This window comes from Pogona vitticeps, chromosome 2 (assembly GCF_051106095.1).
Source record: "Pogona vitticeps strain Pit_001003342236 chromosome 2, PviZW2.1, whole genome shotgun sequence".
NCBI lineage: Eukaryota > Metazoa > Chordata > Lepidosauria > Squamata > Agamidae > Pogona > Pogona vitticeps.
This window is the reverse complement of record NC_135784.1, coordinates 13,148,396-13,168,716: the sequence shown is the minus strand read 5'-3', so window position 1 is coordinate 13,168,716 and position 20,321 is coordinate 13,148,396. Positions and strand designations below refer to the sequence as shown.

General features: G+C 45.3%; 1 protein-coding gene across 8 annotated transcripts in view; it reads right to left on the bottom strand.

Annotated features, from left to right (window-relative positions):
* Window positions 1-8,056: 8,056 nt before the first annotated feature.
* LOC110070514 (uncharacterized) overlaps window positions 8,057-20,321 on the bottom strand; it is an 83,814-nt gene continuing 71,549 nt past the window's right edge. For all 8 annotated transcript variants that reach the window (XM_078387447.1, XM_078387448.1, XM_078387454.1 and 5 more), the window contains 6 exons: window positions 20,026-20,304; window positions 16,879-17,166; window positions 15,121-15,396; window positions 12,988-13,266; window positions 10,517-10,804; window positions 8,057-9,665 (listed from right to left, as the gene is read on the bottom strand). In XM_078387447.1, the coding sequence (XP_078243573.1) occupies window positions 9,649-9,665; window positions 10,517-10,804; window positions 12,988-13,266; window positions 15,121-15,396; window positions 16,879-17,166; window positions 20,026-20,304 (1,427 nt within the window). In that variant the 3' untranslated portion in view covers window positions 8,057-9,648. The remainder of the gene's footprint in view (window positions 9,666-10,516; window positions 10,805-12,987; window positions 13,267-15,120; window positions 15,397-16,878; window positions 17,167-20,025; window positions 20,305-20,321) is intronic.

The following is a 20,321-nucleotide window of genomic DNA, read 5'->3' as shown; positions in this document are numbered from 1 at the left end:
TCTTCTCTCTCTCCTCCAACCAGGTCCGGGGGCCAAATCACTCGGGGGGCCACGTTTGCATTAAAAGGCATTTTTATTGTGGTAAGGAAAAGACTTTAAAATATTTTTTCAGAATATAATTATAGCCCAATATATTAATACTGTATTGTAATATTAATATAGACATGAGACAGCTGTAAATTGGCCACCGCCAATTTACATTTTTTGGGGAGGGAAAACACCCCCTACCCTTCATCCCTTCTCCATCCAAAAAGGCATCTCCCCACCCAGGGCCCTTCACTGCACCGCCATCGCCACACCTGTAAGCACCGGAGACTCTGGAGTTTTTAAAGTCCTGTTGCCATCTTGGGCGTCAGCATTTCGGGACTCTTTGAATTGGGCTAAGGCCCAAATTGAAGACAGATGAGGAGGAGCAGAGAGAAATGAGAGAGAGCAGCTCTTTCGGAGGGGGCGAGAGTGATGCCCATGCATAAAAGGAAAATCTGCCCAAAGGGAGAAAAGGAAAAAAGATTAGGTTGCCTGCAATTCCCGTCCAGATTAAGTTCATCTGTGGGCCAAGAGGATGAAAATAAAGCAGCATTGTGTTGTGACGGACAGGTCAGTAACCACTCCTGTCCATCACAATGGAACCCTGATTTAACAACCAATGGGTGAACAGAAAAGGCGGAACTAAGATGATATAAGAAGAATGGAAGATAGTTAAAGATCAGTTAGGGATGAGTTAGAAGTTAGAGTTATATATATATATATGTATATACACACACACACACACACAGAGACATACACACACACACACACACACGTGTGTGTGTATACACATATACATATACAGTGGACCCTCGACTTACAGACGGCTCAACTTACAGACTTTTCGAGTTACAGACTTCTCTGGCTGCAAAATTTAGGTTCGACTTACAGCCAGAGAATCAACCTACAGACCAGAAAAAAACCAAAATGGAACAAAAATGGAACAAAAACGGCCAGTTACAGGATTAATCGGATTTCAATGTATTGTAGGTCAATGGAGACTCGATCTACAGACTTTTCGACCTGCAGCCACCATTCCAATACGGATTAATTCCGTAAGTAGAGGGTCCACTGTACAGTATATACATATACATATACAGTAACTCTATATATGTTGCCCTTGGTGAGGGGTGCTGAGGACACAGCTGTGAGGGAAGTGAGGGGACTCTGCTCTGGGCTTTAGTCTGAACTGTATATATGCAAATCCTTTCTTGGTAACAATAGCTGATATTGAACTTTTAAGAGATCAATGCAAAGACATGCCTCTGAGCATGTGCAGAGGCTCAGCCGTTTTGCCATTCTTAATCTGACAGGACAGCCTTTCTTTTTTTTCCTGTGAGAGGAAAAATGGTGATAAGTTCATTATTATTTATTTATGTGTTTGTTTCATTTCTAGTCCATCTTTCCCCTGATGAGCAGACTTAAGGTGTCTCATAATGGTTAAAACAAATGTGATGAAAAGCACAATAAATTGTAAAGTAAATATATAATAATAATAATAATAATAATAATAATAATAATAATAATAATAATAATAATAATAATAATAATAATAATAATAATAATAATAATAATAATAATAATAATAATAATAATAATAATAATAATAATAATAAAAGAATTGATAACTTAAAAAGTTAAAAACACTCTTGAAACTGACATATGCCCGGCATCCAGGAGGGACTCAATCCTAGTTCTTAATTTTTACAAATTTTTAGAATTTTTACATTTTTGCCATCTTGGATTCATAGTATATGTTTATTGGTTTCACTGTTTTTAACAATTTGTAATGCCACCCACAGTAGACCTTTGGTCTAGATGGGTGGGGTAGAAGTCGAATGAATGAATGAATGAATGAATAAATAAATAAATAAATAAATAAATAAATAAATGGGGCTGAGAGAAGGGCCTCCTCTGAAGATCTGAGGGGCTGGGAAGGCTCATACAAAGAGAAAGCCAGATCACTTCAAACAGCAAGGACCCAAATAGTATGAGGCTTTATGGGTCATAGCCAGCAGTTTGAATTGGGCCTGGAATTGGACTGGAAGCCAGTGACACTGTTCTTATATGGCTGATATAAACTCTCTGTTAACTGGTCCAGGTCCGCAATCCAGTTGCTGCATTTTGAACAAGCCGAACAGTCTTCAAAGGCAGCCCTATGTGGAGCATGTTACAGTGGTCCAGTGATTGTTGTTGTTTAGTCGTTAAGTCGTGCCCAACTCTTCATGACCCCATGGACCAGAGCATGGCAGGCCCTCCTGCCTTCCACTGCCTCCCAGAGTTTGGTCAGATTCATGCTGGTAGTTTTGATGACACTGTCCAATGATGGTGAACCTTTTTCAGTGATGGTGAACGTTTTTGAGCCCAAAATACAACACAAAACCTCCTTATTTATTTCAAAGTGCCAACACTGCAATTAAACCTGAATACTGAGTTTAAAAAAATCTACTGCCCCTGCCCTGCAGGGGTTAAATGCTTCTTTCCTTTTATAGGGGCAATATTAAAATAGAAATACTCACCAATCCCCTCTTGGGCTAGACTGGTATAGTGGTGCCCCGCTTGACGACGATAATCCATTCCAGGAAAATCGCTGTAAAGCAATATTGTCGTCAAGCAAAAAAAACAACCCATTTGAATGCATTGAAAACCGGTTAATGCGTTCCAATGGGAGAAATACCTCATCTTCCAGCGAAGATTGTCCATAGAGAACCACCAAGCATCTGTTCAAAATCGCTATATTGCGAAGCTTCCCTCTGGAAAGCAGCCATTTTGAGAAGGGAGGGAAGCCATTTTGCGGAGGGAAGCCATTTTGCCGAACCGGAAAAATCATCGTATAGTGAACAAACAATTCACGAAGCAGGCTCCTGATCAACGTGAAGCAAAAAAAAAAAAAACCCCATTAGAACCATTGTTTTATGATGGCAATAGTGATCGCAAAAATGTCATTGTTAAGCGATTTTCATGTCATGCGGGGTAAGCATCTAGCTGGGCACCACTGTACTGGCCGCCATTGCACCCCTCTGCTGGACTACTGCACCAGAAGAGGGGAGTGCCAAAATCCGGGATTGGAGGATGGGTAAGTCTTTATTGATGGTGACTTGTGGCTCACATGCCCACAGAGAGGGCTCTGGGTGCCAGCTTTGGCACACATGCTATAGGTTCGCCATAACTGTGTAGTCGAAGTGGAATGTATAGCCAAACAGAAGCCTCAAGGAGGGTTCAGACTGCACATCCATTGAAACGGTGGAAATGTACTCTTCGCCACTGCCAAAAACCTGGGCATTGAAGTTCAGGGAGGAGTCCAGGAGTATCTCCACTTTGCAGGCCTGGGTTTTGAAGGGGCACCTAACCCCCATCTCCCACAGCCTGAGACCCTATTTCATCCTCTATCTTTTGAGCATTTCTGTGTCATTTATTTGCCCTCTCATGCCTGGCACCAGAGCTAAGACATCATCCTCAGAATCAGATGGGAAGGAGAGAGAGAGAGTTGGATGTCATCAGCATTCTGAAGCCTCCGAACCCCAAACCCCCTTTTCTCAGTGGGTTTAAGTGGATGTTAAACCACATGAGGGACAGAACAGGCTCTTGAGGGACAGCGTGGGCCATTGCCCAGGGTGTTGAAGAAGAGTCCTCAAACAAATACAGTATCCTTTCTTTTGTAAAAGAAGCTGGTTGTACAGTACTTCAAAGCTGGAAAGATGCCAGTGCCTGTGATCTGGCTCAGTGACTTTTTAAAAAACTTGAAAGCCAGTTTTAAAATGTTGCTTTAGATACCTGCTTCTGAACATGGCAGAGAACATTACAGGTTGACTTCCTTGTTTGATGAGAAAATCCTTCCTCTTCTCTGATAGCAAATAGTTGGAAAGTGCCCAGTGTTCGGATTAGCACTGAGTGAGGTTCATCCTGATTGAGTTTCTCAGGGCCCTCCCTGTGCAATCTGCCTGAGAAATATTTATTTATTAATTAATTCTATTTGTACCGCGCCTATCTGGTCGATACGACCATTCTATTGAATAAATACTGAGTTTTCTTCAAAGGATGTGACCTTCCCAGCCATGCAGCCTCTCAGTGCTGCTGTTTCTGAGCAGGAGGGCGCCATTTTGTGTCCTTCTCTCTTGTCTGACAGGACCTGCCTGCCCAAAATGGCTTCCGTTCTTGGGACCCAAGAATGAACTGCTTTCCCCTCTCGCATTTTTTCTCTCCCCAGAGTCGACTGTGCTCTGCTTTAGGCGAGGCCAACCAACCAAGTTGAAACTGAAAGCCACAGCCAGCTTTGCTGAGAAAAATGATGGGTGTCAGTCGTGTGGCGTCTGATCTCCCCACAGAGCCCAGGCTCTGAGTGAGGAAGGTGCCTCAAGGGAGGTGGTGGGCATCTCCACCATATTTCCTGCACCAGAAGCGGCTCCAGTTGGGTGCACCCCCCTACATCCCATGGCTGCCCTTCAGTTAATTCCCATTTTGCACACTTGTGCCTGTGAGCTTGGAAAGGAAAACCAGCGGGGATTTGATCCCAGACCTTTTGCATCCCCTGGAGGTATCTGGAGACACAAACAGAGCACCCAATTCCGTTTCCCAACTGGGGTTTCTTCTGAAAAAGACCTTTGACCCTTGCTCAGGCTTTATCTTTTTACTCCAGAAATAAATTGCAGCCTCATCCTGGAAAGACCTTCCCTGGGACTCAAAGTGGATGCTGGACAGTATTCTTTTTTCCCCAGAATCTTTTTTTTATCCCCTTATACGTAACTGTATATATCAAAAACGTGTGCATGTGCTCACTGTATTCTTTAACTGAATTCAAGTCTCAACATTTTAGCTGAGTGTCACAGCAATATGAATTTAAACAGAAAAGAAGGAGAAACGAAGTGGCAGAAATAGGAGTATTGGAGAATAAGGGGGGAGAAGCCCTTCTCTTTTCTCATTCCTGTTCTCTGCCCCCCCGATCCGAAATTTCTGGTGGATTCCCAGCTGAATCACTGATTTTTATTTATGTTTTTGTGATCTTTTGCTGCTCCCTGCTGGAGAGCAGAAAGAGCATCCGAGGCTTGCCAAGAAATCAAGGAAGGGTTGGAACAAGTCACGAGGGGTGGAGATGCAGGAACATTTTCTCTCTCTCTCTCTCTCTCTCTCACACACACACACACACACACACACACACACACACACACACACACACACACGAGGGGTGGAGATGCAGGAACATTTTCTCTCTCTCTCACACACACACACACACACACACACACACACACACACACAGAGAGAGATGGGAATGAGTATATTGTTCATTTTTTGAGAATGCTGAACCCTTTTTGTGTAACGTATGTTCATTAGATCCCACATCTATTCCTAGAGAGCAGGGCTGGAGCTCTCTGTAGGAGGCTCTTTACTCAATGCTATTACATTGCTTAAAACACGTACCCCCACACCCACGTGTGTCTCATGGCTATTTGTGCGTGATTGTATTGTTTGCACATAGGTGGGACATGACAGCTGCCTGTCACCACCCGACTCCCCTGGTCTCGAAACTAACTAGCCTTCCAACTCCACGCAGAAAAAAAGATCAACATCTCCTCTCCTTAGGGAGCGAAGCGATGGTGCAGGAGCGCCCCCTGGTGACCAAAACAGTCGAGGCCGCTTCTTTGCTCCCACCTGATTTCCCAGAAAAGGCAGAGCTGAGTCAGATGATACAGTTTGGTTCAGGAAGGAACCAGGAAAGCTGGCTCATTGCCCAGCATTCATAGCCCAGGAGGCAGAGGAATGATCTTTCTGATTCCCAGCTGGACAGCAAGCATTTTGTAAAGCAGGGAGATGCCCCAGTGCAAAAACCTCACCTGTTGAATCTCTACCCACAGCAGTACCTGCTGGGGCCCTAAGGCCTGTGCATTGCAGGCTGGTGTGGTTCCAGGACAAGGAAGAGGCTTTGCAAAAACCAGAGGAGGAGGAGGAGGCTCTTCTGGGACAGGGAGGATTTAACGACCTTCCTTGGGGGTGTTTCTTATGGTGCTCCACTTTCACATCTGGGGGGTCGGGTCGGGGCTCTGGCAGCAGGAAAGAAGGGGAGCCCCTCCCCACCCCTGGCATCGGGGCCCTGAGGACAGCGTTGGCCCTTCTCCCTCCCTTCATAGGGAGGCTGTGATGAGTGCCCGACCACCCATCTCGCTGCCCCAGGTGACCTGGCCATTTTTTCCAGCTCTCAGTGAAAAAAAAACTACAAAAATGGGCAGATACTTTTTAAATTTAGAAAAAAAAATAATCTGTGCCTGTGCTTTGGTTATAATAATGAAGAATGAGTTGCTGAATTTTAAGTTAACAACTGATTTCCGAATGTACAGAAAGGCAAAGAGGATGTGCTGGGCTGAAAGAGAAGTGGGGGGATGAAAGCACTTTTCCATTTCCCTCATTCTTCATCCCCCTTCACCCGGAATTTCCTATGGGTCCCTCATAGTAATGCTATTTTTCTATGAATTCCCCTTCCCTTCTCTCTGTGGGTCAGTATAAACAACCTCAGGAGGCTTCCAGAAAATAATACATGGTTGGCTGGCTGGCTGGCTCTTCTCCAGCACTCTTCCCCCCCCCCCCGTCTGCTTTCCTCACTCACCCACCACAGCTTTCACTCTTGGGAACACAAGCGTGTGGAGGATTTTGGCCTTGGTCTCCAGGAACACAGCCTTACCCTTGAGCATCTTTTCTAGTTCCTTCACAGCTGCTCTTCTGAGTCCCTGACTTGACCCAAGGTGTAGAGCATTTTAAAATATTAATTATTCAAAGGCACTATTCATTCATTCATTCATTCATTCATTCATTCATTCATTCATTCATTCATTCATTCATTCATTTTATTTTATTTCTATCTCATCCATTTGGTATATTCTACCACTCTGGGCGGCTACCAACAAACATATATACATTAAAATAACATAAATCCATTGACATAATCAAGAACAAGAACATTCCAAAATATAATAAATGATAGATAGCAAAAAGAAAGGAAGTTAACTGCTGACAGGAGGGAAGGCCTGGGTGTAAAGCCATGTTTTTAGTTGAATTTTAAATGTATCCAGCATTGGGGCCGTGCGAATCTCAGGAGGGAGATTGTTCCAAAGGCGAGGAGCCACCGCCGAGAAGGCCCAGTTTCGTGTCTTTTCCCTCCGCCCCCCCCTTGGCGTCAGGCTCCTCAGCCTCACCTCCTGGCTCGCGCGGGTGATCCGGGTAGATCTTGGTGGGAGCAGGTGTTCCGCCAGGTATCGAGGTCCAAAACCGTTTAGAGCCTTACAACTTTGAAGTCAATGCGGAAACGAATGGGCAGCCAGTGCAGCACTAAAGAATATTCTCTTAAAACAAATTTAAGAACAAATTTGAAAAGATAAAAGAATGACTCTCCCCTTAAAGCCTTTTCCTCAGAAGTTGTTTACATATTAAAAGCCCACCTACTAAAGGTCATAGAATTGTCGTAGGGTTGGAAAGGACCAAGGCAGGAGACCTCATCCCATCTCGGACTTCATACCGGAAATATGGTGATCCAATCTTTTCTTGAAAACCTCCCAACAATGGGGGCCCCACAGCATCAGGAGGAAAGGTGTGAGATTAAAGTCTTGCTGGGGATGGAAACCCATTGTTAGATCAGGGTTTTCCCCAAAAGCTTGAGAGAATTTTATAGACCTATAGGGAAAAATTAGAAGCCTATATTGATTGCAGCTGATATTTATCCCAGTTACCCAGTATCCCTGAAAATAAGAAATGGTCTTATATTAATTTTTGCTCCAAAAATGCATTAGGGCTTATTTTCAAGGGGTGTTTTATATTTTTTTTCATGTACAATCATCTACATTTATTCAAATACAGTTGTGTCATCTTCTGGTTGATGCACAAGGGTGGAGGGTGGAGTTTCACTTAACCGGGGCTTATTTTTTAAGTAGGGCTTATATTACGAGCATCCTGAAAAACCATATTAGGGCTTATTTTCAGTTTAGGTCTTATTTTTGGGGAAACAGGGCAGAATGGAACCACAAAATCAATGAATACCATATCAAAATTTATCTGAGTATCAAATAAAAGTCATTTTATTGTTGCAATAATTCCAGACAGCATCAGGTTGTCTAATTCTACAATACTTCTATATTCCACATGCACAAAATACTTCAAAAAGTAAAAACTCAAACATGTAGTAAACATTTGTAGGCAGAAATGCTTTGGTAGAAATCTATTCTTTCAACGTATGGAAAGCTGCAGGTGAGATTGCTGTCCAAAATTCTTATAGTTATGCAAACAAAAGGACATCGAAAAACAAAGCTTAAGTCGTAGGGAAAACTTAACTCATGTTATAAATGTTTCAAAAGGGCAGTAGCTTACATTTTAAAAATACAAAAGCTTACACTATAGCCTGAAAAGGCAAATTGAAAAAGCATAGAATGTAGCAAAGTTCTTAAAAGAAAGAATGTGTAAAGTAAAAAAGCATTTCTTAGTCTTTATATTAAAAAAAAACACACATGGAATAACACTACATTTTTTAATGCTTATCTAACCATCTGCCAATTAAAATCTATGGAAGAAAATCCACTTCTGTGCTGGCAGCTTTTGGAAATGAAGCCTTCCTTCTCCTGAGCTGCTTCATGATTGTTGTTGGTATCCGGTGTGTGTGGCATAGTGTGTAATGTTGTTATGATGAGTTGGATGATGACATGATGAATTCCTGTTTTGAATTCCTCTGCGTGTCCTTTATCTCCCTATATTTATAATTATTTCAGTTGCTTTCCTTTCACTTCTAACTGGAAACAGGTTCTTTTCTAGGGAGATCAATGGCAGAATCTGGCAAGCTACTATTATGACAGTAATAGTTTTTATTAAAATTTTGCAAACACTAAAGGAATAAAGGCCTGTAGTATAAAAGATCTGGAACTCCAGAATCCTGGAAAACCAAAACAGTGTAATTATTGGAAGTGCAACTATAAGACCTTCATCATTTGTTTATGATTGGTTATCCTTTGTAAAACATGTTCAACTGTCAGGATTGTTACGGTACAATAACCTTGTTCAGCTGGGGAGGTGGCTCTTTTTTTTTTTTGCACTGACTACAGTAAACTATTGTTCAAGCCTCAATTTTAAAAGTACCTTCATTTTTAGGGCTATTTTTTCTATATCTCCTAAATTATGTTGACACTCTGTAGACACACAATTTCAGATCTTGACAACCTATTTTCTAGTAACAATTTTGGCACCTTCTGTTCAGTGTGGGTTCTCAAAAGGCATTCTTCACATAACAAAGTAATAAAAAAAAATAGCAGGCATGCAGATCCTCACTCTGTTTTGTAATACTCTGAACAATTCCTTGATAAGAAAAAATACACAGAGAAAAGCTTTTTCCTTCTATGTGTTTTTTGTTTCTCTCCTCAATATCTAAAGTATCCGAGAAATGCAGGAGGTATCAAAGACCATCTGAAGGAAGGCAAAGGGACCGTGCTCCCCTTTCTTGTTCTTCTCCAACATAGGACGGTACATAAAATGCCCTCCAGCCAGGGAAAGAGGCATTCGCGACAGAGCAGCAGGGTTTTGGGAAGAAGGGCTTTCGAAGGCTGCAGAAAGAATCCTTCCGAGACAGAAAGGGGCGAAGTAGCTTTAGTAGGTCTCTCACTGTGTCTGGTTTCCTGCACAAATGCAATCAGAATATCAGGACTGGAAGGGGCTCCCCAGAGAAGATCCAGTATATACAGATTTATAGTAAGGGGTAGTAAAACCTCCACCCCAGGTGTGCTTCTGGTCTCTGCCTAAACATTGCCAGGGAAAGAAGGCCCAGAGACCACCCAGGCTTTCAGTGATCGAGAGATCAAGCTTTGAATCCACTGGTCTTCAGTGGCACCTCATCAAACCAAGCCTTTCCCTCCGGGATACGGAAGTACATCTAAATTAGCCATCAAAAGCCTATGACGAGGGCAGGTCTGGGAAACATTGGCATTGCTGAGGGTGAGGGAATTCCCTCCTCTCCAGAAAAGGGATAACATGTCAACTGATCTCAAGGATTGCCCAACAGGAAGAAACAGATACTTCGCACCCCCAAGGGCTGTGCTGGAATGTCCATGGAGGGCTCCAGACTCCTTATCTAACACTCTCTTCCTGCCTAATGAATGATGATTTTGTGCCATCAAGTCAATTCTGACTTAGGGTGACCCTTTCCAGAGTTTTCCAGCTAAAGCGTCTTGAGAAATAGTTTCCCATTCCCTTCTCCTGGGGTTGCCCTGGGACTGGGCAGCTTCCCCAAGACAACGCAGGCTATCTCTCTGATTGGGAAGTTGAGTGGGGAATTGAACTCCCAACCTCTGGGTCCCCAGCCAGAAACCTAACGCACTGAGCTACGCAGCCAGCTTCTTCTTTTCCATACTCCCCAAAATATGGGGGTCCTGTGGAGAGTTTTCGCCTATGATGGTGCTCCTTCTTTGGCCCTTCCCATGTGGAAGTTGCTCTCCCACCCCATCCCCTTCTCTCCCCTGCAGCTGCTCACCACCAGGCACTTCCCAGGCCAAGACGAGAGGCTCAGTCAGGCCAGCGTGATTGATGTGGCATTGGTAGCGCCCTCTGTCTGCAGGGTCCATCTTGATGCCGAGCCAGGCGTGGTAGGTCCCATCGGAGTTGGGAGCGATGCTCCTCCGGAAGGTGTCCTGCTCCACAATCTCCCCGCCCTTCCTCCAGGTGGCTTCGATCTCATTGGGATAGAAGCCGTATATTTGACAGAGAAGAATCACCCGGCCTTCAGAGACCGACATGCTTGTCACCTTCCCTACTGGAGGCTCTGCAAAAATGGCAAAATGAACATCCATGTCAGCAATCCAAACCTCTCGAAGTAACTGGCAGGACAGGAGGAGCCTTCAAAGAGCAGGTGGACATCTTATTCTAGTAGGTGTACTGAAGGAGGACCAACCTCCAAACAACAGACGTTCCAGGTTCACTTGGGGACACTCACATATACAGTGGTGGCTCGCTAGACAATGATAATCCACTGAAATCGCTGTTTAGCAAAATCACTGTCTACAAAAAGCACTTCCACATTGGAATGCATTGAAACCTGTTTAATGCCTTCCAATGGAGAAGATTCGTCATTGTCCAGCGAAGATCGGCCATAGGAAAGCCGCTTTACGAACTGCTGATCAGCTGTTTAAATCGCTATCTTGCAAAGCTTAGATCCCAAAAACACCTGTTTGCGAGTGCGGAGGGAGCTGTCAAAATCGTCGTCTAGCTAAAATAGGTTTACGAAGCAGGGACCAAACATTGTCCAGCGAAATTCCCCCATAGGGGGGGAATCGCAAAATCCCGCTATAGGGGATATAGCGATCGCAAAAAGCCAATGTCTAGCGAAAAAACTGTCATGCAGCGCAACTGTCTAGCGAGGCACCACTGTATGGCCTTCAAGGATGACATCCTTGTTTGCAAGTAAAGACACTTAGGGCTGCCGGTTGTGCGTCTCCAGGCCCCAGGCATGAATGGCCTGAAATCCGACTGATCGTCAGATCTGGCTCATGGGCTTACGAGAGTTACCCTCTCAAAGGAGGGAGGCTGAAGCTGCCAGCTCTCAGTGTCTGAGAACGGTTTCCTTCTGAAATGAATCTTTATATTAAAGCCAGCAGACTAATCAAACCAAAACAGAACCTGCCCTTCAATGCCCTTGACTGTTCTGCCTGCTCTCATCCTCTGTTTGGCCTGTAGATCCATGAAGAAGAGAAGGACATTTGCGACTCGCAACCAAATTGTGTGGCCATCATTTGAGAGTTTGGAAAAGTACAAGGTGATCACCGTCCATCTGTTGAGGAGGAAAAGAGGAAGCCTATGTACGAGATGGACTTAGCTTAAAGAAAACCTACAGCCTAGACTCTGAAAGGCTTGAGCAGAGTTGTTAATGATAAGACATTTTTAGATCACCAATTTCATATGGCTGCTGTAAGGAACATGCAACTGGATAGCACATAACAACGGCACTGTGATTGTTGTATGCTTTCAAGTTGGAACCAAATTATAGCAATCCTAATGTGGCTTTCGAAGTAAATGAGATATTTAAAGGCATAGGTTTTTTAACTCATCCAATGAGTTAAGGATTTGAACACAGGGCTCCTGAGTCCTACTCTGGCATTCTATCCACTACACCACACTGGGTACTAACAATGGCATAAAGGGATGCAAAATAAAGATGATGAAATAGATGATGAGCTTCAAAGGCTCTCACAAGCCCCACCTCTACTCTGTGATGCAGCCACAGGGAGAAAGCAGATGAAAAGCAGGAGGAGAATCCAAACTCGGCTCCGGATGGCCTCCATCAGCCCGGTTCCCTGCAGCTGGCCTCGAAGCTAGAAAGACGACAGGCTGCCTGACCACCGAGCCTTGGGGAAGTTCAGGACTTACCAGATGGGAGTTGGGACAGTCTGTGTAGGTGCCAGTTTCCCGCAGAGAAAAGAAGGGCCTTCTTCTGCCTCGCAGCGCTTACCCGGCAGACAGCCAAAGGTCTGCACCATTTAAACCCAACCGAAAAGCCCAGTGAGGATGTTCTCAACAACGTTACCCCAGGAAGCACCCGCCGGAGTTGCTCCGGGTCGAACCAGGCCATCGCAGAGGACGGAAGTGGAAATGAAAGGGAGTGATCCTTAACTGATCCTGAACAACGGGAGCCTGTGCTGGTCTTGGGGGGGGGGGGAATGGTCTGGAAAAGGCCAAAGAAAAAGGCTGGGCTGGTTCATGATTAGCTCAAAAATAGCTTGCTTGCTTGTTTTCTTCATCATATTTCTATTCCACCCCAGAGAAAACAAGCGCTTTCTGCGGTGGTGGCCCCAGTGAGACTCCAGCAGCCCAATTGCTATCTAGGGGATAAACTGGAGCCTGACGACACCCTCAGGCTCCTTTGTATCAAAGATGGAAAAAAGCGGAAGGGTTGCAATGGGAATGGTTCCCCCGGAACGAGCCCTCCTTGGTCCCTCTGCCATCCCTCACCTGCTCTCAGCAGCGTCTCCTTCCCGTAGTCCAGGTATCTCCGCAGCCACTCAATGCAATTCTCCTCCAGGTAGGCCTTCACATACAGGTTAGACGCCAAGTCCATCTCCCACTTCCTCTTTGTGATCTGAGCCGTGGGAACGGCGGCCGTCCAGGTGAGGGTCTCCTTATCAAAGCTGAGGTAGTCCCTCCCATCGTAGGCGAACTGGGAATGCCCTCCTCCTGGGCTCCCGTCCTCCCTCAGCTCACAGCCGTACATCCACTGCATGGAGTGAAATCCTGAAAGGGACACACATTGGGGGTGGGGGTGAGAGGAAGACAGAGAGGAAGAGGGGGAGTCCTCCCTCCCACCCCCTTCAGCCCCACTTGCTAAGCCCCACAGAAGGAGGCTGAGCAGGAAGATTTCCCACAGCAGAGGCTGAGATAGAAAGATTTTCTAACATGGAGGGGCCCTTAGGAAAAGAAATAATGGATAACCTAAAATGTTTTGTGCATGGTCTTCACGGTAGGATTACTCTACTCTCCTGGTTCCTCTCCTTGGGGTATAAAGAACAGTAACCCATCTGGGTAACAATTACACATGGGGACAAATATAAAAACGAATCAGGATATTCATTGAATATCCCTGATTTGTCAGATATTCGTTGCTTCATATTCTTGGGGTCCAGCAATGCCTATGAATACGAAGCAATGAACATAACCTTTTTCTATTCGTCCCTGTGTTCCCTATCTGCTTATGCTCTAGAGCAGTGGTTCTCAACCTTTTTTGAAAGAAACGCCCCCTTGAGTCATTGAGGAAGTTATCATCGCCCCCTTCCCCACGGTGATGATATCTTATTTATTTATTTGTTTATTTAAGACACTTAAATCCAATGACCCCTGAAAACAAAATTCAATTCCAAGAAAATGAAATGCCCCCAAAAAGGAACATTTAATGATTTAGTTGCAAGCAGATTTTAAGACAGAAAAAGAAATATTAAAAGGGTATAAAAACAAACCGCAATGCAGGAACTAAAAATTTCAAGACAAAAACTCTGAAACTAAATTAAGATTGGAGGAAAATATATATTCATGCACACTGTAAAAAGGCTGCAGCCATCTTCACAGGTTTGGCTTGCTCCAGCGCCCCCACGCTGCCCCTTTTCGTTCTACTACCCCCCTGAAAAATGAAATCGCCCCCTGGGGGGCATTATCGCCCACGTTAAGAACCACTGCTCTAGAGGATCAGGTGTTCCTCAAGGGGGGGAGGAATAAGCAAAGAGGTGCTTTCCAGGTGGCTTGCTAAAGCCCGCCCAAAAGGAATCCCACCCTTAGGGCTGTGGGATGGCTAGGTTCCCTTTTCTTCCTATTCCTATGCCCACACAGCAGAAGAGGAGGAGGAGGGAAGGCATCAAAGAGAGATCAAAGGGATCCCCCAGCTCAGGGACAGCTGCAGGATGACGTTGATCCCTTTCCCCCTCATTTTGCTATGCCACGTGGGATCAAAGGGAAAAAAGGGATCAAAGTGATTCCACAGCCGCGCTGCCTTACCAAAGGCACAGCAAAAGGGAAAATTTTTTAAAATAAATAAATGATCTGACGAATTATGAACTGATTTGTTGTTCGTCAGGTCACTTGGGGGGAATTCATAGTTTGTGGGCTGTCAAGTTTGATGACTCACAAACTAAGATGCGCTTCCTCCGCAACTCTAGGAACAATTTAGGGGGCCCTTTCACTCTCCTCCCTCATGAGAGCTGCTCTCACTTTTCTTTATGAGTCTGCCCCAGTGTTCAAATCATCGGGGACACCTTTCTCTTGGTCTCCACAGGCTTTCAGAGCCCCTGCTTGAAGGCTTCTGCCTTTCACTCACACACATACACATACACACACACACACACATACACACACACACACACATACCTGATTTTCCTTTCTGTGTTTACTGAAGTGAAGCTGGAACACACTCCCCACAGCTCCCATGGGGGTAACCAGATGCATAGTTTTGGGGAAAGAGGGAGAGGTGGTCTCTCCCCAGAAGGAACCCCTTTTCCTTCTTTCCAGCCACCCCCCTTCCTCATCCCCCTCCCCAGAAGGAAATAAGAGTGAAGTTGAGGTTTGGGGGAACAACACCTGTCCATCCTGCCTTCCACTCACCTCTACTCTGGTTGTAGCGATTTCTTAGAATCTGCAGGTTCTCTCTGAACACCTGCTCAGCATTCCAGGATATCTGGGTGTTCCTGTCCCAATACTGGGGGTCATCCTCATCCACCTTCTTGATCCAGGGTGCCCGAGGCTGCTCCCTTCTTGCGACACTGTCATACTGGCTGAAGAGATGGCCGTCCACGTACCCCACTGTGATGAACTGGGGCAGCCCCTGGTTGGGTTCAGACACTCCTGTGTAGAAATAGCGCAGAGAGTGCGAGGAGGAGCCTGGAAAGGGATGGGGAGAGGATGGATTGAGGAGGACTTGTGGATGAGGAAAACACCCCTGAACCCCAACCACAGTTCTTCAGATACTCAAAGTCCTAACTGTTCACTCATTAGCCCCCCACCCACCCATGGGCCTCCAGACTGTTCGTGTTTCTGAGCACATATGCATCTATGGGGAGGAGGGCCAGATCCTCTATATAGAAACAAATATCAAACCCTTCAAATTTCATGGGATCCAGCAGTCCCAGGCCAGGTTCTGGGCTGGAGTGAGACTGCTTTCTCTTTTCCCTATGCTGTGAAAGCCGCCTTTTGGCCTCACCCTCAAAACTCTCTTGACTGCTTTGGCAAGCTCCTCACAGCCCTCCCTCTGGCATGCCTCCCCTGGATCAAGGCAACTTCCCCTCCAGAATGTTCTGACAAATCCCTGGCGTGAGATTTGGGTGAAGGAGCTTATTGTTTATTTATCTGCATACTGAGTTATTTGATTTTTATCCCAATGTTCTTCCCTCCTGGGGACCCAAAATGTTAAGACAATTTTTTAAAAATCAACCAATAATTGAAATAAATCAATTTAGATTGGAAGCTTGAATATATTCGTATTTAAAACATAATTTCAAACTGTACATTTAGAAAGGCCTCCTCATTTAAGTTGACTCCTGGCTCCCTATAAATCTCTCGAAAGAGGCAGGTTTTCATCTGCCCATGGAAGGAAATGAGGGAATGGGGCCACCAGACAAATCATTCTTTTGGGTCCTCAGCAGGCGGGAGTGAGAGAAAGCAGTCCCCCACCTGCAGCATCTTCATACACAGAGAGATCTGTGGAGTGAGCGACAGTCTCTCAAGAGCTTCCCACTGTTTCGGAAATGGGGCCCCCTCCCTATATCTGTTTACAGCTGACAAAATCCTGATTCAAAGGAAGGACCAGCCGCCACACTCCTTGCAGGCCCTCGGACCCTTATGCAGAACTTTTCACTGAACCACATGCTCGGAAGTGAGAGGCAATCTGTACGCATACTGAGGAATGCCCACCGAGGGCTCCAGACTCCTTAAAACATCTAACAACCTCCTCCTGCCTCATAATAATAAAGGACGACTGTCTGCCGTCAAGTCAATTCTGACTTACGGTCACCCTTTCCATGGATTTCTAGCTAAAGAGTCTTGAGAAACGGTTTCCCATTCCCTTCTCCTGGGGTTGCCCTGGGACTGGGCAGCTTCCCCAAGACAACGCAGGCTAGCTCTCTGATCGGGAAGTTGAGTGGGGAACTGACTTCTCAGCCTCTTGCTCCCCAGCCAGAAACCTTACGCACTGAGCTACGCAGCCAGTTTCTCCCTTCAGACCAGGGTATACTTCCTTTTTCATACTCCCCAAAATATGGGGGTCCTGTGGAGAGTTTTTGCCTATGATGGTGCTCCTTTTTTGGCCCTTCCCATGTGGAAGTTGCTCTCCCACTCCATCTCCTTCCCTCCCCTGCAAATGCTCACCACCAGGCACTTCCCAGGCCAGGACCAGAGGCTCCGGCAGGCCAGCGTGATCGATGTGGCATCGGTAGAGCCCTCTATCTGCAGGGTCTGTCTCGACACCAAGCCAGGCGTGGTAGGTCCCATCGGAGTTGGGAGCGATGCTCCTCCGGAAGGTGCCCTCCTCCACGATCTCCCCATTCTTCCTCCAAGTGGCTTCGATCTCCTTGGGGTAGAAGCCGTACATGTGACAGACGAGAATCACCCGGCCTTCAGAGACCGACATGCTTGTCACCTTCCCTACTGGAGGCTCTGCAAAAATGGCAAAATGAACATCCATGTCAGCAATCCAAATCTCTCGAAGTCACTGGCAGGACAGGAGGCGCCTTCAAAGAGCAGGTGGACATCTCATCCTAGCAGGTGTACTAAAGGAGGACCAACCTCCAAACCAAAGGACATTCCAGGTTCACTTGGGGACACTCACATATATGGCCTTCAAGGTTGACATCCCTGTTTGCAAGCAAAGATTTTTAGGGCTGCTGGTTGTGTGTCTCCAGGCCCTAGGCTTGAATGGCCTGAAATCCGATGGATCGCCAGATCTGGATCATGGGCTCACGAGGGTTACCCTCCCAAAGGAGGGAGGCTGAATCTGCCGGCTCTCTGTGTCTGAGAACGGTTTCATTCTGAAATGAATCTTAGTATTAAAGCCAGCAAACACATTTTGTAACAATAATAAAGGATTAAGAGTAAAAAAAATATGGTCTTTTTCACAAAAGGAGGATTAGTTTACCTAATGTGTAGAAGCTACATGACAGGTAATAGTCAATGTACAATCTGGAGTAATTTAGAGTTTTATAGTATTGCGGGAGATAAAGAAATAATTCTTTATGGAAAATGTGAAAGAAATTATAATGAATCTAGAAAATTCCTAAATAATTTGGTACAATGCTGCAAAAAATGATTTCTCCATTATGTCAATTGATTGAATTAGACTGATTTCCTGGAAATATTAAGAGAGGTATAAAAAGGGTATTAGTAGAGCAAGGAATCAGCAGAATAAGCGATTGGTTAAAGAGGATGTGTAATAGATAACAAATTAGAGTGTTACCAGGAGAAGGAGGAATTTCATGGGTTAAATGCAATTCATTTAGAAAACTGGATTAATGATAGGAGGAAAAAAATTAGGGAAATGTAGAACTTTGACAAAATTTTAAGAAATTATTGAAAAAAGGAAAAGGGAGAAGGTCATAAAAGCAATAGAGAGAGAGGATAATAAGTATAATATACTGTAAAAGATATTGAAGGAAGCAGAAACTAAATTAAATACTGAGATTTACATGAAGAAATTAGTGTTAGAGATTGGAAGCTATGGAATAAAAGAATACCGAAGAGCATATCTATAAGGGTTAACGAGAGCTTGTATAAAGCAATATAGAGATAGTATTTAACTCGGGTGGAATTGAATTTAATAAATAATGAAGCACCATCTCTTTGCTGGAGAGGTAAGAACAGACCTGGTAATCTACACATTTTCAAAGGTGGTGGGAATGTGATATGATGCAGAAAGACTGGACAGTGGTCTTTAATAAGATAAAGGAAATGATGGGCATAAACATACAAAAGTGTCCAATGATAGCTTTGTAAACATGTGTAGAAATATTCAAATAGAAGGGGGGGAGAAAGTAATTAATATTATGGTAACTGGGGCAAGATTTAATATGTGCAAGAAACTGGAAGAGTAACCATTTTTAAAATATGACTGAAACTCCGTGGCAGCCAAGGTGGCTGGAGAGGCAGGTCTCTGTGTAGAAAGAGCTTTCAGGAGGCAGCTGGAAACGATGGGTGGTGTATCTGACAGCTTTCCATCAAAGAAGGGGATATTTTGGTCATATTGTCTAGGAACCAGAAAGAGGGAAAGAAATGTCCTGCCCTCCTTTCTTAAAGGTTATGATGTTTTCGGAAAGCCTCGTCAGCTTTGTTATCTGCTGGAGTGCCAGTTCTTCCTCCAGGGAGCTTCCTTCTTTCTGTTGCCTTTGAGCATCCTTATTTAAGCAACTAAGTATTTTGGTTTCAGGATCCTTTTGTGTGTCTGTCCGTGTGTATTCGTGTGTATGGGGGAGGGAGGGAGAAAGAGAGAGAGAGAGAGAGAGAGAGAGAGAGAGAGAGAGAGAGAGAGAGAGAGAGAGAGAGTGTTTGTGAACCCTCGAGGCTTACATCCTCTTTATAAAATGTTGGCTGGTCTGACAAATCATCCTCTTAATCATCCTGGTTCTGTGTCTCTAATTTGCAAGGTGGAAGAAGGAGGGAAGTGGCAGCTGGCAAAAAGCAAATCGGGAACCAGATGGAAGAAATTACACAGCGGGGAAAGGAATGACCAGATGGGGATAAAAATGGGGGCCAGGGAAGTGATGGAGCCACAGGGAGCAAGAATAAAAGCAGAGCGTTGAAGTGTTTAAGATGAAAGCAGGAAAAGAATTCAAACTCGGCTCAGGATGGCCTCCATCAGCCTAGTTCCCTGCAGCTGGCTTCGAAGCCAGAAAGACGACTCTTCAAGGGACAGGACGCCTGGCTGACAATGGTGTACAGTATGTGTGTGTTGTTTCCCTCACAGAAAGAGGGTGCCTTCTTGTCCGGGGCAGAAATTGGCAACGGGAGGGCAGGGAATGTCTGGACCGCAGGACAGAGAGCAAAAGCCCAGTGAAGATGCCAAGGGCAGCATCGCAAAAAGGGCTGCTCTGGATTGATCTTGGCCATCAGCCACGCTGGAAACAGAAACGGAAGGGTGCAATCCAGAACAAGGGGAGCCCACAAAGGTCTCGCTGGCCAAAGAAGAAGACTGGGCTTGATGCTGTTTTGTTGTCAGAAAATAGCTCTTTTCTTTTCTTTCTTTCTTTCCTTCTTTCTCTCCATCCATCATCAGCTCCTTCCTCCCTCCCTCCCTTTCCCCCTCCCATTTCTATACCATTCCACAAGGACCAGGCATTCTCTAGGGTGTGTGTGCGAGTGTCCCACATTACACTTCAGCAACCCAACTGTGATCCAAAATGGGGGATAAGCCTCACACCCCTTTGAGTCAAAGATAGAAAAAAGGCAGAAAAGAGGCGTTGCAGAGAATATGGCCCCTCTTCTCCACCAGGAGCCCTCCCTGTTTCTCCTGCCATCATCCCTCACCTCTCCTCAGCAGCGTCTCCTTCCCGTAGTCCAGGTATCTCCGCAGCCACTCGATGCAAATCTCCTCCAGGTAGGCCTTTTGTCTCTGGGCAAGGGCCAGATCCTTCTCCCACTTCATCTTTGTGATCTGGGCCTTTGGATCAGCAGCCGTCCAGGTGAGGGTCTCCTTATCGAAGCTGAGGTAGTCCCTCCCATCGTAGGCAAACTGGGAATGCCCTCCTCCTGGGCTCCCGTCTGCCCTCAGCTCACAGCCGTACATCCACTGCACGGAGTGAAACCCTGAAAGGGACACACAT